The sequence below is a fragment of the Camponotus vicinus genome, unplaced genomic scaffold (genome assembly GCF_025532165.1).
Source record: "Camponotus vicinus isolate PSW18456_S1 unplaced genomic scaffold, iyCamVici1.0 SCAF_11, whole genome shotgun sequence".
In the NCBI taxonomy this organism is placed as follows: Eukaryota; Metazoa; Arthropoda; class Insecta; order Hymenoptera; family Formicidae; genus Camponotus; species Camponotus vicinus.
Genome location: NW_028141947.1, coordinates 12,577,017 through 12,595,057, shown reverse-complemented (window position 1 = coordinate 12,595,057; position 18,041 = coordinate 12,577,017). Strand labels below are relative to the sequence as shown.

General features: G+C 27.6%; 1 protein-coding gene across 8 annotated transcripts in view; it reads left to right on the top strand.

The window, feature by feature from the left end:
* The window catches only part of LOC145962027 (uncharacterized), a 38,405-nt gene that overhangs the window by 7,738 nt on the left and 12,626 nt on the right, over nt 1–18,041 (top strand). The window contains exons 1-7 of one of the 8 annotated variants that reach the window (XM_083082765.1): nt 293–1,045; nt 2,326–2,403; nt 4,206–4,748; nt 12,250–12,313; nt 12,788–13,044; nt 16,132–16,195; nt 17,249–17,344. In XM_083082765.1, the coding sequence (XP_082938891.1) occupies nt 4,536–4,748; nt 12,250–12,313; nt 12,788–13,044; nt 16,132–16,195; nt 17,249–17,344 (694 nt within the window). In that variant the 5' untranslated portion in view covers nt 293–1,045; nt 2,326–2,403; nt 4,206–4,535. Of the gene's footprint in view, nt 1–291; nt 1,046–2,325; nt 2,404–4,086; nt 4,749–12,249; nt 12,314–12,787; nt 13,045–16,131; nt 16,196–17,248; nt 17,345–18,041 lie in introns of those variants that run through there. The other 7 variants (XM_083082769.1, XM_083082767.1, XM_083082766.1 and 4 more) reach the window with 7 other exon arrangements.

Below are 18,041 nucleotides of genomic sequence, written 5' to 3'. Positions count from 1 at the left end.
CGTGTGTACGTATGTGTGCGTGTAAATGCGTGCGCGTTTGCCTCGTTCGCCTCGCATCGTGCTTTACGAGGGTAGGGAGAGATCTGTTATTGATCCTGCGCTTCCTCACGCGCCGGTGCTCTCCCTCCACGCGATGCGATGGTAACGCATCGAATAGCAGCTACCAGCTTTCCGCGGCAAGAGCTCGCGACATAGTGAGAGTCTCTCTCTCGTTGGCAGCCCTTGTCGCGTAATATATAGCGACCGCGAGCGGCTAAGAGGGAGAGAAAATCGCCGGGAAGCAGCGTGGCTGCGCGGCGAGCAATGCCGAAGCTGACAGCTCCGATGTAGCCGAACATAACCGAGGTCGCGAACGTCGACCGAACGCGTCTCTGTCTCTCTCTCTCTCTCTTTCTCTCTCTCTCTTCACACGCGCGTTCTCTCTTCGCTCGGCGCTCGTTCGGAGCCAGTACTTCAGTGTATGCACATCGGCCGGCCGGCGTGCATAGTCCCTGTTAACAGTGTCGTGTTGTGTCGGAGCGAAACGCTCTTGGCGTTTAGAATATCACTTTTCTATTTCGTGCTATTTTTATCGACGTGTATACGAAGCGGCTGCCCGTGTGTGTGTGCCAAATTTAACGACGTCGTGCTCGTGCCTTGAGCAGCGCCGGGCCCCAGGGCCCGGTCGCTCTCATTTCCGCCCAGATCGACCCCGGGAAGCACGCAGCGATGGAGCTCGCAGGCTCGTCTCGGAGAGGAACCGACCGCGATGTCCGTGCAAGCGTTAATCATCGACGAGTCGCTTTACTAATAGTCATCGCGAGTCATTGCACGACGAGAGGCACCGCTACCTCTATCGACGGAGGTATATCTTTGAAAAAGGGAGGCACGAGATAGAATGTTAGAAAGGGAGAAAGGAGGGAGAGAGAGAGAGAGCGAGAGCGAGGGAAAGAGAAAGCGAGAAGGAGAGAGGAGAGAGAGAGAGAAAGATATACAAAACGTCATCGTATCAAAGGGTCAAGTCGTGTCGAAATGGCATTGCAAGGCAGCAGATTAAAAGTCCTAGGTAGAGTAATTTGAGAGTGGGTACTTGAAAAAGCTCGAGAAATTATATGCATTTTAGGTTGTTATTGTGTGGAATTAGTATTTCATACATATTTCAGTTATCACTCTTGAATAATTTGGGCTATAATATTATTCTCATACAGAAAATTATAGAAATGAGAACTAATAGATAAAATAGAGAAAGAAAGAGAGAGAGAGATAAATAGAGATTTTTTTAAATTTCCTTTCTTTAAGTTATAATAATCTTTTCAGGCATGTAGAATTTAATAGTGCAGAGACAATGCTTGCAATGAGGCATAGTGTTTAATTATAGAAAGAACCAATAATATTAATATAATATTTGCACTATTTACTAAGAAAATAATAATTAAAAAGAAAGTAAATAAGAAAGAAAGATGAAAAAAAACAAATAACAATGGTAATAAAATAATGAAAGAAAAAACATATATTAAATCTATACACTTTGAAAAATTATTTTATAAAAGCATTTACCTTTAAATCATTTTTTTATAATTAATTAATGACGTATAAAATAGCTATTGGAAAGTCAATATTAGGTTCATTTATTGGTGATTTTATTAGACAGAAAGTTTCAATCAGAGAGATAAAACATAATTATAGTGAAAAATTTATAGATTTCAATTTGAAAAAAAGATATAGCGATTTTTACGTTCATGACACATAGTATTTTTAACATTGATAACGACAAAGCAGAGAAATTATGAAAATAGGAGGTTTCTTATTAATATGAAGCACCAAAGCGAGAAAGAAAGAGAAAGAGAGAGAGAGAACTGAATTTTAATAGAGTTGCTTGTTTTTAAAATTCAATCCCACTTATATACACACATTGACACATGTGTATACACACATATATACATACATACAGCTTTGAATTGAGGAACGTGATTATACAGTTAAATAGAAAAGAACGTTTTTTTTAGAACAAAATAATCTAATAAGAATAAAACTAGTCATTTTCTAATACAATACTTTTTTTGACATTAAATCTATTTACGAGAAACCGGTTTTCAAATGAATTAATTCTGTTTTTCTGTTCTTATGTTTTTTTAGTGAATTATTGTTATCGCATCAAACGAGTAATGAATTAAAAATTGTAACTAACAATAATTGAGTGATATACTACAGAGCAATAATTAAAATGTATGGATATTAAAGAATTTTTACAATAAAATGTTTTAAATGTTTAAAACGTACATTAGCATTAAAAAGCTTTTTATACGTTTTAAGTTATTATACAATGCTCTGTTGATTTTGCTTCAGATATTATTGATATGTTTTGTCCATGATAAGACCAAGAAGAGACCATAATGTCCAACACTTTGACAGATTGCTCCAAAGGTATTATATAATCTCCTAATTAAATTTGATTGATATTGCTAATATCCAGCATAAAACATTTTGTACCTACACAGTCTGTAAAGAGTGACAGAAAGAAGGAAGGAGAGAAGAATAAAAAAGAGAACGGAAGAGGGGGAAGAGAGAAAAGGCAATTGTTATAACAGAACAATCGTAAATTCATTTTTATTATGTTATTGCGTAATAATTTAGGGGAGGAAAATAAGAGAAAGAAAATAATCATTTTCAGGGAAGGAAAATCACGAGTATACTAATGAAAATTACTCTTTGCTATTGTTTTCGAGAGAAAGAGAAAGAAACTGTGATTTTTTAAAAGTTGTTATTCAATAGGATTGAAAATACTTACTGTAGAAGTCCAAACCAACAACAACCAAGAATTGTTTAGCAGAATAATTATTAAAATATTATCACAAATAATATCGTGTGGCATTACATAATAATTTCATTAACTTTCCATTTTAAACGTTATTCTATAATAATCAAATTATAATGTAATATAAATGTAAACAGATTACAAATTTATTTTCTGCTTAAAAAATAAATCGATAATATTTAATTACGATTTTTATTATTGCGATTGCATATTTATACTCATAGCATTATTATACTTAAATATCATAACATAATAATTATTTAACATAACATAATAATAATTTCTCTTCATCATATATAAATTGCAATATTTGAATTTATTTCTTTTAATACATGGATCGTTTCATTCTCATCGCTTCATCGAATCATATCCTCCCCCCCCCCCCCCCTTTGAATCCTATTATTTTTTAGAATATATGTATTTCTCGGATTTAAAAACAAATAAAAAAATGCTAAATTAAATTTTTTATATACTCTCTTTCTTTTTTCATCTTTTTTTATGATTTTTCTTTCTCTCCTATTCGATGATATCTCTCTTCATTTTCTCTTTTTCTTTCTTTTTTCCTTCTCTTTTTCGGAAATCATTTCAAACACATGCACATAATCTAGATTGAATCTATTAAGAAGAGTGACTAAATATGATGTATTTTCATAACTATACATTTTTTAAGTACTTTCAAAATTGAGTTTTTCATGAGAATATAGAAAGATATCAATATTGTTATAAATGATATATTTTTATTTTTGTTCTTGTTAACAATATAAATTAATCTATGCTCTTATTTAGACTATTTTAAATATATTTATCATAATTTTTGTGTGTGTGTGTGTGTGTTTCACATCATTTTTGTTAAATATTTTGTTTATAATTATCTGTTAATTACCTATTATATTCGTTACATCTTTAATACTCATGCAAATATATAATTTAGTTTTGATTATTATAATCTTTATATTTAATATTGCAGAGAATAATAAATTAGTTTTTTTTTTAATTTTTTTCATGCAAATGTGATTTTATTTTTTATTCAAATTAAATTTTGTTGATTTTGCACCAGATTCTACTATAATTTTTAAATAATTTTGCATATTCTCTTGCACAAAAAAACTTGTCTTATATGCGAGACATATTGTTGCATGCTATGTGTAAGAATTATTAGAATCTCTCTTATCTCTACATATATTGTTTTAAAAATTTATGGTATTAATCAATATTACACTAGCTAGTTACCACTTATATATGTTTATTTTCGAATCTTATGCAATATTCTAAAACGAATTTTCGACTTCTAGCGTGAAGTATATTGTACTTTGCTCTCTTTTCTCTTTTCAATTCTCGCTTCCTATGCATTTGCGATTATTCAATTTCTGGTTTACCTTTCAACGATCTCTCGATTAACGCTGTCATCCAGGTGATATACAATATTGATGTAGTGTCGTTGAGAGTGCGAATTATCGAAATAAAATAGGCGCGATAATAAGCATTCGCGAGCTCGACGAAAGTTAGGAACACGAAAATGCACATCGAAGATAACGATGTAACGATGTGAGAGGAAGACGAAAAGAGAAGAAAAAGTGGATTCCAAGACGAAGACGGAGACGAAGATTTAAATAGGAAAAGTGTGCATAGAGACGGATACGCGAAGCTGGCGACCCACGCACGTGACAGCGGCTCTCGTGGGTCTCGGACCCGCTGCAGGGCCAATGGTGGGTCACTTTCCAGCCGCGATACCGCTACGGGGATGCAGTGCGGCTTATGTGCTGTCGTCGCCGGCCTGTTTCGCCGGGCCATGTGCATCGCAGGTAGCCGTCGCGGTTCCGGGGAGTCCTGTTATCAGGAGCTGGCCATGGACGTGCAAGAGAGACGACACTCGCAGACGGAGCACGTGGAAACCGAGCTCATGAAAGCGAGCAAGATCGCGGAGAGAGTGAAAAATGTCATTCAGATGGAAGAGGTGAGAGATTAGTTATTTTCAAGCCGTTCGTTTGTTTCGTGCTCAAGAAAATTAAGGAGAGGAAGGATGAGAGATTAGCGAATCTCTTTATTTCTTATTTTACAGATTTTTCGAAACTTGGCTACACTATGTGTATATAATATGCATCGTAATTGTGCATCTAAATATATCTAAAAATATTATCTTTTTATTTATGCTTTAAAAATAAATCAACATTCAAAAGGTGTTTACAAGTGGAGTGCCATTTTAAACTTAGCCATACAATAGTGTTGACCACTTTAAAAAAGAGATATGTATATCAAGAAACTCAATATCAAAAATATATAGAAAAGTAATGATAAGCAGTGAAATCATGTCTAACATCATATTTTTGTCTATTATCGTTACCATTTTTCTTTACCATATTTTATATTTACAATTTTATTTTATATAAAATATATTAAGAACTCTAATGTAAATAATTATAAAAATCTAACATAACAATTTTTATAATATAACTGATAATATAACCGATCGACTTTCAATCAATTAATCTGGATAAGATGGATAGGCTTGATTCGAGAGTCTCGAATCTGAAATACAGATGTCAAAAATTCAAATCAAAATATATCGGTTTTAAATGCTATATTTTATAGCGAACTCGGTCACCCGCATTGCACCGCATTAATGCATACTAAAGATTGTTATATATGAATCCAGGTAGCAAGCGCACGTCATTTTGACGTCAAATGGCGTCATTTGGAGGTACCTCGTGTATGTGTGCGCACATGCATTGTAAATCGAACCGGTAATTTACACGTGCTACATATTGGACAACATTAATGCTAGCTGTACAAACAAATAAATTTTTCACAAACCAATAAATAAAAATCATAAATAAAAATTTTAACCAGATTTTGAGAGAAAAACCAAATGTTTAAAACTGTTGCGACTATAATATCGAAGATAGACTCATAACATCATAGATCATTGGATTTGTCTTTTCAAGACTTATCGAGTGATATCATTTTTATCAGGGACTTTTATTTGAAAAATTGTATCTCTTCCTATTTCATAGGACAATTTTCGTAGATAAGCAACTAAAAATTAAACTCAATTGAAGATTGTATCTCATTTAGACTAGACTGAAAATTGTACGGGCTATTTTATTAATTGTTCGAACTTATGTAATATTATATTATATTGTTTTGTTATTATTATCTTACATTATTCTAGCAACAATTTACTGCGCAGGTATGCACCAGATTATAATTAACGTCAGTGTTTAATCACTGATGTAACCTTATTAACACGTCATCGAATGATCAGTTAATTAACGTTAATAATTGATAAAAGGTTCGATGTTATAAGTACGTCGTAAAATAAAAAAATAACGAATATCATTAATTGATTAAAAAAAATGACGTCATTGTTACGTTTTATGCTGTAATGTGACGTCGAAAACCTAAAGAGACTAACTATTGACGTCAAATAGACGATGATTGCTACCTTGGATATTACCCTGTATACATGTACACATGCGCACGCACATGCACGCACACATATACATGTTTTCTAAAAATATCTACCATAAATGAGAATAATTATATTACTCTAACTACAACTGAAACGTTTTGTTTTTATTTTTCGGGGGAGAAAAAAAACAAGCTTTCTATTCTTAAATTTTTCTTGTATTTTATTTCGATCGTATAAATGTGCAGAATAGAAACATCATTTTGATTGTGCTCACAATTTCATTTTACACTTGCATAGTTAAATATAAAATAGCTGTAGTGCAGAAAAAGAATATAAAAGTTAAGAATACTAAAAGTATGTAAGTGCCAAGAATAAGAGTTCTAAATATAACGAGATTTGATGTATATCTTTCTCGTGATTATTTCTAAACAACAGTACAAACAGTCGGGAGGTAGATAGATGAGTTAAAGTTTATTTAAGATAGATGATAACCTTTTCATCTTTCAATCAGTGTATCGAATTTTTCTATTCTTGTTTAGGAAAATGGTTGTAAAGGTATTTAAAATAAGGTATTTGCTGGATAGATTGTTTTAGAAATCCGATACTAAGTAACTTTTTTAAAATTTAAATCTATCTAAAAAAATTTATTATTTTAAAAATATAATAATTTAAAGAGAAATAAATAGATAAAAATAGAAAAAGAGAGAGCAAGTTAAAATATGAGACAATATTATGTTAAAGCCTTGTCACATATATAATTTGGATATTATTTTAGAAGAAAATGAACTAAATATTTATAACAATACACATTTAACATTATTTTTATATAATTATACATACATATAATGGCTAAATAAAATAAAATTTCTTTTTTTTAGTAAGTTCGATTTTTAAATAAATTACACGTAATAATCAAGTTTTAATTCATGAGACAAATCTTTTGTAAATATTTGTCAAGGATTTATAATATCTATATATTGTTTTAACATGATACTATTATTATAGATATAAGAAACTATAAACAAAAAGTTTGTATTTATTAATAAATTATAATTAATAAGTTCGTTTCAGTTATAAAACATATTGAATATAATAATATCCGAAGAGAAAAGAGAACTTTGCTTCTATATCAAAAAATATAAAGAAAAAGTTGACATTTTCTCCTTTCTCTGTCTTCATCTGTCCTTTTTTCTTTTTCTCTTTTCTTCTTTTGCTTCTCTCCCTCTTATTCTGTTTCTCTCTTTTTCTTTCTTTATTTTATTGATATAAACATCTTTTATGATATAAACATCTTTTATGGGTATATATTAAATAAATAGATATATTTATAACAGAATCAATATATACATTCATATATAAATTAAATAAATAATTTAAACAGACAAAATATTGCATAATCTCGTTATTTAATAGATTTTCATATAAACGTTTTAATTATATAAGTATTATGTAATTTTTTTTTATTTTTCTTAAATGATATTGCAGAAATGCGAATATTTTTATATGAGAAAAGGAAACAATTTTTAAAAACTTATATACACCTTGCATTACTTTGCTTGAGATGTTTAAAATTAGACCCCTAATGTCAGATAGTAGCTGTCATCATTAACACTCTTAACTGAAACTTAGCCAAGTAAATGTTCAGTAGAAACATTGTTGGAAACATTTAAAGAGAAAGAACGAAAGAACTTGATTTATATATTTGACGTCAAATTGATGCGTGTTATGCAATCGATAGTGATGTAAGAAAAATAGCAATGTGCAAAAGTATATGACAATATATTAAAATTTGATTATTGTAATATCACATTTATATTAAAATCAATCAATATATTAACTCAAGTTCAAATCAAGTTAAAAATCAATATCAGCGATAATAGTAGTAGTAATAGTAATAGTAATAGTAGTAGTAGTAGTAATAATAAGAGAGGCGGGTGGTGCTAGAATAGCTCTCAATGTCATCTGGATCGAAAACGTTCCTCTGTGACTTCCCATTGGTGGCTTGAGGTCAAGATAGCAACCCTAGTCTACAATTCTTAACAAGATATAGTAGGCTGTTTACCCTCATGTTTCTCAGATCATTGGGTTTAGAAAATATCCAACCTAAGAGTTTGTATTTTTTGCAAGCGAGAGAGAGAACCATTTAAATATTATATGTATCTACTGAATATTAACAATATTGAGAGAAATTTTTTTTTATATGATATGTATTTTGAATAATTAAAGTATCCTTGTGAAAATGTGTTATTTATACCAGATGTGTTATTCATTTGAGAGTTCAAATCATATCTATATCATTCTATATCGTTAAAACTGATATAGAAAGAAGTGCTTTTTTAATATAGGGAACTACTCTATTATTTAAAAAATAGTTATATAAAGAAGTATTGATTCAATGTATATGTTATTTCTTAATCTGCTTTCTTACAAAAATCATGCTATCAGAAAATTACACCAATTAGATATAAAACTTGTATTTTATATAATTTAATTCATCGATAGCAATATTATTTTTTGGGTATTTTTGGTAACAAAAACAGTGCGTAAATTATGTTGAAAAACATATGATATGATACACGGTTGCGAAATATGAAGAAGAATGAAAAACTCGGAGGAAAAAGGTTGATAAATTGATGAAAGAATTGATAATTTTTTCTATAGTTTGGCAATCTGAAGAAACGGATTTCATTGATAATATGTATAATACAATATGGATCATTTTATCATAAATGTTCGACAGATGAAACCCGTAGTGTATTATCTTGTGAGGTGAGATAACTAGTGTAAATGATATTGTGCTGAGAAGTTGAGGGAAACCTACAATAATTCTAACATAATAGGCCACTTTATGAAGTTGTGAAAGCTATAAAACTCATTTATGAAGATTTATCATCGAAAGATTGGTTAAAAAGATACATATTTGGATAGAAAAACCTTAAACAATATAAAAATTTCAATTCAACGATCTAGTCGCGCCTAAATATTTATTGTGGCGTAAAAACTATTTTCAAAAAATTTCAACTTATTTAGCTGCATTTTTAATAAATGATTATACTATTTTCGAAATGATGACGATGATAATCATATGCTAGTAAAACAAAATATTTCGTACCTTTCACGACCAACAAAAATCGGCGAAACGAAATCTGAATGCCTCTAAAAAAGCTTGAATGGAACGTGGAGAAAAGAAAATAGCTCAAAATAAATATTATGAAGAGAAGGAAGATGAACTGTATGGCTTCAGTATAGCTGATTAGTGATTAAATATTGTAAGTACTTCATTCATCTTTGTAAATTATACTTCAAATTTTAAATGTGTTTTTCTAAATATTTTTCTTACTATTAATGTGTTTTTTTATTATTGATGCATGATACTTCGAAAACTAATATATTGATTTGCTTCAAAAATTTTTATTCTTTATAAAATAAATATCCCTTTATCATTTGATGAACGGAAAATGCGATATGACTTTTGATGTTTTTTTCTTTTTTTGGAAAAAATAATGTTATTGTTGGTACAATAATATTATATTAAATTTTAACAAAAAATTACATATTTTGCACTTAAAAAATATCATCATTATATGAATTTTAATTTTTTTCAAATTTTCATCGAATAATAGCTACGTTTATTTGGAATAAAACATCGTTTGTGATTTCTTATTTCAGATTATTTGGACTGAAGATATACTAACCAACAGCCAAGGCATATCATGTTTTATCTCGAATTGCGGCTTACAATAGACGCGATATGAAATAATAAAATTTTTTTTAATTAATTAAAAGTGCAGTAAAAATATATATGAAGTTTAGAATAGAGTTAATAGAGTTTATAATTTCGTTAAAAAAATTCCGAGAAATAATATATTTTAAGTAAAAAAAGGTATAATTTCCTTGAATTAATATAAGCAGAAAGAGAAAACTTAAAAAATACGTGTAATTTCTATAACTTTGAAGGAGAATCATAATAAATACACACATCCACATACACACATATACATACATCCATATATATATATATATATATATATATATATATATATATATATATAAAACTACTCTTGCGTGTAAGATAAATCGTGGCTGAACTGATGATACTCGAACCCAAGTAATAAATAGGAATATATGTAATGGAGAATGGCACGAGCCCAAGCACACTCGTAACAATTATCCATAAACATCACTGACGTATCTATATAGGTATTTGCATCTTTTTAATTTAAATAATCATTAGAAAATATTTATAAACTAGAGAAATATGCGAGTGGTAGGAGTCGAACTTGAGTGCTTTGCTTTATAGGCCAATTATGTATAATTTTATCACTGAGTTATTCACACTTTACACTTTATGCGAATTATAACACAATAATATAATATACGATGCGATGTTGGAATCTTTAACAGATGTAGTACCAGTCGTTACAGAAAAATTCGTGATGCATTACAATTTTCGATTGATCATGTTAATAATGATCATGTTGCGATTGGTCACATTATAATTGCGTTGCATTTGATCACATTGTTATTGCCCATTCGTTGCAATTGGCCACTTTGCGGTTGCGTTGTTATTACCCAAGTTATAATTGATCACATTGCGATTGGCCATGTTGCAATTGTTTACACGTCACAATTGATACATTACGATTTGACCAATGGTGACCTGTTGTGATTATCCATGTTGATCACATTACAATTGAACATTGCAATACCTCATGTTGTATAATGAAATCTATAAGTATACAGTCCATGAATTTACACGAGGTTCATCTTCCATATTGCCCTATTGCTTTCCGTGCGCGTAAAAAAAATTTAGAATTGTATAATAAATTTATAATTGTTTATCGTGTCTTTACAATTTCATGTGCGAAAAAAAGTAAATTTAAATGGAATAATTGGAAATTAAATCGAAATTGGCAATTATATTCGACGAGATGTACAATGTATTTGTTTTGTCTGGAAAGTTGTAAATTTATATCGAATCGTACACAATTATAGATACGTTTCACACCGATAGCAATTATATTATATGAGGGATCTTATTTGTAATCCATATAAAACTATATCAGAAATTCATATAAAACTATACAATTATAAATTTTACTTAGCAGCAAAAGCACTGAACGATGTAAAATAAAACTCGTTTCACATAATGTGTAAAAATTACCAAAAAATGATTCTATATTTCATGATCTTATAATTTGTTTAACGAGTAATTGAAGTGAAAATAATAATTAAATAAAAGTATTAATTTATATATTAATTGTTTTTGTAAAATAATTTATAGATAAGAATTATTTTTTATAAATAAATACGAATTTCTCTCTTGCTATTTTTCCATTTTCTTTATTACTTATTATTTATTTAAAATAATATTTTTAAAATGGTTATGCAAGATTGAAAATAATATTATCTAAAATATTATCAAATATTATTTAAAATAATAATTTTTTCAGTTTTTTTAAAATATTTTAATTAATATTTTTTTATTTTATTTGAAATAAGTAGTTTCCGTATATATATGTTCTATATATATCGTTTCCGTGAAAAAAAATACTATATTCAAATACTATTTTAATAGAACATATAATAATAAAAAAATTTTTACTGAAAAAAGTCACTGTTTCTTAATCGCAATTTTTATATCTCTACAAGTAACTGCATTTTTCTCGTATACATGATAGTTTTCATACATGCAAGTCTTGTTATTCCATTTAATATAATTGCCAATTTCGATTTAATTTCCAATTATTCCATTTAAATTTACTTTTTTTCTCAATTTTAGTTCTAAAAATATTTCTTGTTTCATATAATAAATAAATCAATAAAAAATATGTCATTTAATCTAATCTTTGTAATGTTTCATTTGAGTAAACAAAAATTTAATTATAAAGTGTCATTTCATTTTACTTATTTTGTAATCCATACACAGTAATAATATAATGAATAATAAATTATATAATGTAATATAACAGTGTATATTCTTATTAACAATTTGCACTTATAATAATTATAATGAAAGCTAATTCTTTGCTTATCATTATTATAGGGACGGACTGCTGAAATGGCGATAGACAACGAGGAGCAAAATGTAATGTTCATGCGTATCTTTGGTGAGCAATTCTTTATCTCTTTTAAATTTTTTATATAATAATTTTTAATTTAATGGATATTATTTATATTTGTTTTTATATCACATTTTATTTTATTTTATTTTATTTGTATACAAAGATTTAGTGCTATAGCATTTTTCAATTTTTAATAAATTACTAAAAACTTATAAAATTATAATCATTTAGTGGAAATAAAAAAATATAGAAGCATATATTGTTAAATTTTTTTATTGATAAATATATACTTTTAATGACACATTGATTTATAGTTATCTACTATTTTTATAATTATATATTTTTATTTTATACTTGTAATTATATACATGTATAATTTATATTTCTTAAAAATAGTAAGAAAGTTTGAAAGATCGGGATATATATATGTACGAAAGAAATTTTTATTCGAATCCTTATATTGTTTGAAAAAATAATTTTTTGTTTGCGAAGATATCGAAAATGTTTGTTATTTTATAGATAGCAGCTTATGCAGTGATTCTGGCACATCGGTCACATTATCAAAAATCCGTGATGGATCTACAAGGGAAGCTATATTCAGGCATTTATCTGATTCGGACCGAATCCTGCTGGAAAACTTGGACATCAATCAATGCAGACCTAGGCAAACTGGTCGATTTTTGACGGTACACAAGAGACGGCGTAAGAAGCTTACCACTAGATCCTTAAGTCAAGAACCTGGCATGCTAGACGATATTTTCCACGGACTAGTACAGGTAATTTACATTAAGATCAAATGAAAATGTTTTTTTAAAAACATATGTTTTTATCTATATGTATACATATATATATAATTTATTGTTTCTCTCTCTCTCTCTCTCTCTCTCTCTCTCTCTCTCTCTCTCTCTCTCTCAAGGTTACAAAAATATTATAATCATTAATATCAAACATGTTTTTTTTTAAATTTTTTTAGATAATTATTTTAATCAAATATGTATATTTTAAATTTTTTTTATTGTCATTTTCTTTATTTATATTTGTGTGCACATTCTCCAAATATTTTTTTATTTCGTTAATCTTGAAACTTTTAAGTTTATTTATTACTACAGAACCATTATATGTAAGAGTTTGGAAGTTTTGAACTTTGTCTCGGACTCATAAATATTTCATAAAGAAAATGACTTAAAAACATTTTGATGTCAGCTATAAAAATATGCAATAAAAATTAAGAAATTTCATTTAGAAAAAAAATTTAGATCCTGATTCATTTTTCAACGAACCCATAAACAAACATGTATTTTATGAAGATAATCATCATTATTTAATTCTTGATGCAAAGTAACGTGTTTTAGATGAAATTTGTGGCTTCTCAAATATCATGATATAGTTGTATATAGTATATTATAAAGTTTAATTTGTTTGACACTTTGATGATAATTCATTGCAATACCTCTTAATTCGATTCCCTAAATAAAAGAAATTTGACGAAGGATGTTGTTTTAGAAATTATGAAGGACATTGTTTTAGATGTACAGATCTTGTTTTTTGAATACATTTTATAATAATTTTATGATCTGTATGTCTTTTTTCGGGATATTGCTATGCATAAAGTGCTGTCGTGCTGTCAATTGGTAATTATCAAATATTTATCAGCAATACAAATTAACATATCCATAATCTTTTATGAAATATAGTCAGTACCTGACATTATTAATGCTAGGATAATAAAAAAATTGTTCAAATTGATGAAAATATATGAAAACCAAAAAAAAAAAAAGAAACAAAAACTAAAAATTAAATCTTTTATAAAAAATGCTTGATTTGATTCATCCTTTTATAAGCTTTGAAAATTATTCGGTTTACGAGAACTATCGAAATGCGATAGGTATTTTACGGCAGTCGTTTAAACTTATGTACAGTGTCTAATTAAGTCATTAGTTTTTAAAATAAAATATTTACTTTTAAGATAAAAATGTTAAGAGACAAGAAATATTCATTTATCTAATTAACAAGAAAAAGTAGAAAAAGAATTTTCTATTTAAGGAAATAAAATTGACCTCAATAATCAATTTGTCGTTTGGTTAAAAAAAAGAGATAGTGAGCTTGATTTAATTTTGGATCAAATGAAGCTCACTATTTCTTTTTTCTTTTAAATTTAAAATCAAACAATTTTGGTCTAAAAAATTATTTCCGTATTTTTCTGAAGTTTTGTATAATTCATCTGGGTAAAGTAAAATGAAATAACTTGTACACACATATGTGCACGCATGCATACACACACATACATATATGTAAATATATATACACATATATGAGTGACCCGCTAATATCTGTAAGATATAAAATGATCATAAAAATTTATGTATTATCCATTATTTCATTATAAATAGAAACAGTTTTCAATCTTTCCTATCCGATTTGAAGATTCAAAGGTTTTATTAATTCTTATGTTGATACTTATTTTTTTTAAATTCAAAACGGGTTTAACTGAAGAAGATCAATGGATCTATAAAAGAGGTACGATTGAATGACCGTCGAAATTTCCTGACATGAACTCTCTAGAATTCTCTTTTTTTATTGGGAATATTTGAAGAGTTAAATCTAAGAGAGAAAACCTGAAAACTTCGATGAATGAAAGATTTGAAATTGAAAGACAGGATATTTACAGTGATGTTTCAAATTTTACATCGGAAGTTTTTAAATATGCATTTCCATTCGCTTAGCGCACTGTCAAACAGTAAAAGGACATCAATCTGATAAAATAATTAACAATATTTAAATTCTTTCTGGACCTGTCCATCATATTCACATGTAGATAGAAAAGGAGTTTAAAATTATTAAATATTGTAGGAGTGACGGGTCCTGATCTCTTTTCTGTCATACATATATACATAATTTCCGGTACATCTTGAATAATACTATTATAATAAACCATACTATAATTTTCAAATCTTATAACTCAGAAAATAAATGGAAAAAGATCTTTATTATAGTATTAATTTCATAATTAATTTTATAGTTAATTTAGAAAGATTTTGAAATTAGCTACAAGAATATCCTATTCAAAAATATCCTATTCTACAAGAATATCCTATTCAAAATAGATGTCCATTTAAAATTTTAAAGTTCACAAAAAACATAAGAATGGCCTGTAACGAAATTAAATTGGTCGAACTTAAAGTATTGAATCCTTTATCGATGGATTGTAAAACGAGTTAGAGAACTATCATGTTGCAAGAGAATTTATTCATAACTTTTTTTTATCTTTTATCATTAATGGACGATCAATGTTGCAATGTTCGGAATAAAGGAGTCAGCAAGACATAATATTAGAGATAATTTTTAATTTTGAGTGCATAATTAGATGACCTGAGTGCTTTATATATCTGAGGCTCTCTTGTTGCCCGCAAAAAAGCACATTTATTCGCATTCTTATCATATGGTATTGAAAAGAAGTGAATTTCAGTGTATGCACAGAGACCTCGCACGAAATTTTTACCTTAAATCTATTAAAATTAACTGCAAACTCGCACATAAAGAACTGGTCGGTCACTAAATTCAGAGCTATTCAAAGTCATTAGCTCAAAATTTCGCTGCATTCTGTTAAATTCTTTTTTTTAGAGAAAAGATGAAAAAGAGAAAGAGAGAGAAATGTTAAAACATAAAAAAAAACGAAACATTCTTTTATTTCTTAATACAATTTTATTAAATATCTATTTTTCATATTTTTTTATTTATTAAGTATAGTATAATTTATTAAAATATAATTATATAAAATAAATACTTATTAAATATTATCTTCAGACAATGTCACATCCATTATACTCGGTTTATTACATCCGAATTTGTAATGTATGTTACAGTGCGTCTTACAAAGGGCTGGAAATTGGCGATTTAACGCTTTCACATTAGAAACAGTAACAGGTGGTAAGTATTATGAGAATCATTTATTGTGTGCAAATTTCTTCCTAACGATACATGAAACATTTAATTTTAGATTGTAAAATTATATTTTTTACTTTTTCTTATTTGACTTTGTTTAAAATAAACGATAAATATTTTACAATAATGATACACATTTGAAATATTTTTCTGTGCATTTGTTTCATTTCTGCGATATATTTTTATATGCATTCCTAGTGGAAAAATCTGTAGATTTAATCTTAGATAAGAATAAATTAAAATTAATCCGCATTTATAAATATGCATAATTATTATACAGAACGTTTTTTCGAAAAATCACTCAATAATAACAAAACTATATATTAGTATATTCTATATGAATAGAGTTAAGAAAAAAATATTATATAAATATAGTTCATAGAAATTTCATTCAAAAATAATCTAGAATTTCTTAAAAGTAAATGTAGAATATTACAGAAATAATAAAAGATATATTTCTATTGTTAATATATTATATGTATGTTAGAATAAGAATAGGTCGACCACATTTGAAAAAAATTGAACTGCTGTTTTAAAATATAACAAAAACAACAGAAACGCAATATGGTTATTGTTATCATGAAATGGCAGAAACACACCGACATTATATAAAATATATATATAGTAACCGGGTTATATAACTTTTTCATTTACCGCTACAACGTATCTATCTCGTGGCCAAATTTCTATTACGGGCAAATATAATGATAGAGAATTATTTTCGATCTACTTTAAATTTTCTTAATATGTCAAAAATAATCCAAAATTGTATGGAAACTTACTATGGAATTATTATAGCTTTTATCTACGAGAAATTACCCACTTTTATGGGAATATTATGTTCAATGTGATAAAAAATAAATTAAAACAAATTAGTCAAAGTAAAATACGATAATTAGTATACTATAAATGTACTATAAGATATGATAAAATAAAGTGTGAAAAAATGTACATGAATACAAATAAATTATTTTATTTGTATATTATTTTATTTGTATCTATATTCGTTATAATTTTTTATTTTAATTTGATTTCCAGGTCGTTCGTTGCCAGTATTATGTGTCCATCTCTTTCATTGGTATGGGCTTTTACAATACTTCAGCTTAGATGTTGTAACAGTGTGGAAATTATTCGGTAAGTATAGGGATTATAATTATCTTAAAATTCTAAAATTTTATAATTTACGTATTAATCAAATCTGAAGCATTAATATGAACGAAAAATATCCAGAAATGTATTACACAAAGTGTTCATAAAGTGATATAAGCTTATAAATGTACCATAATGTTATATATCATATGTTGCAATATATACTTATCGATTTTTTACTGTAATTTTAATGGTAAAGTTTGATACTTTGACATTCTTAAAATATTCAAATATCTAAATGAATATAAAATATAGTACAATATGCAATATTCGATATTCTTCAACAATTTAGTATTAATAGTATCAATATTGAATGTTCAATACAAATGGATATTAATCTCAAATATATGCAGAATATAAATATTAACATAAGGCTCTCTTGTGTTCAAATTTGTATTCAATTTTGACTCTCTTGTACTCAAAAAGATTATTTAATACACAATATACGATATATATTATTATATAATATATAATAAGTCTATATAAGTCTATTTAATATTATTTTTTCAATATTGGCAAGATATATTGTGTTCACTTCGTGTTGTAAACAAGATCATTTATTATTAAAATGAAGTTATGCTATGAATTGTATTGCACAATCAATAATATACAACGCACGCAATGTCATAAATACAATTTATCTAATTTTAGCTTTGCACGAAGCACTATATTTGTATAATGG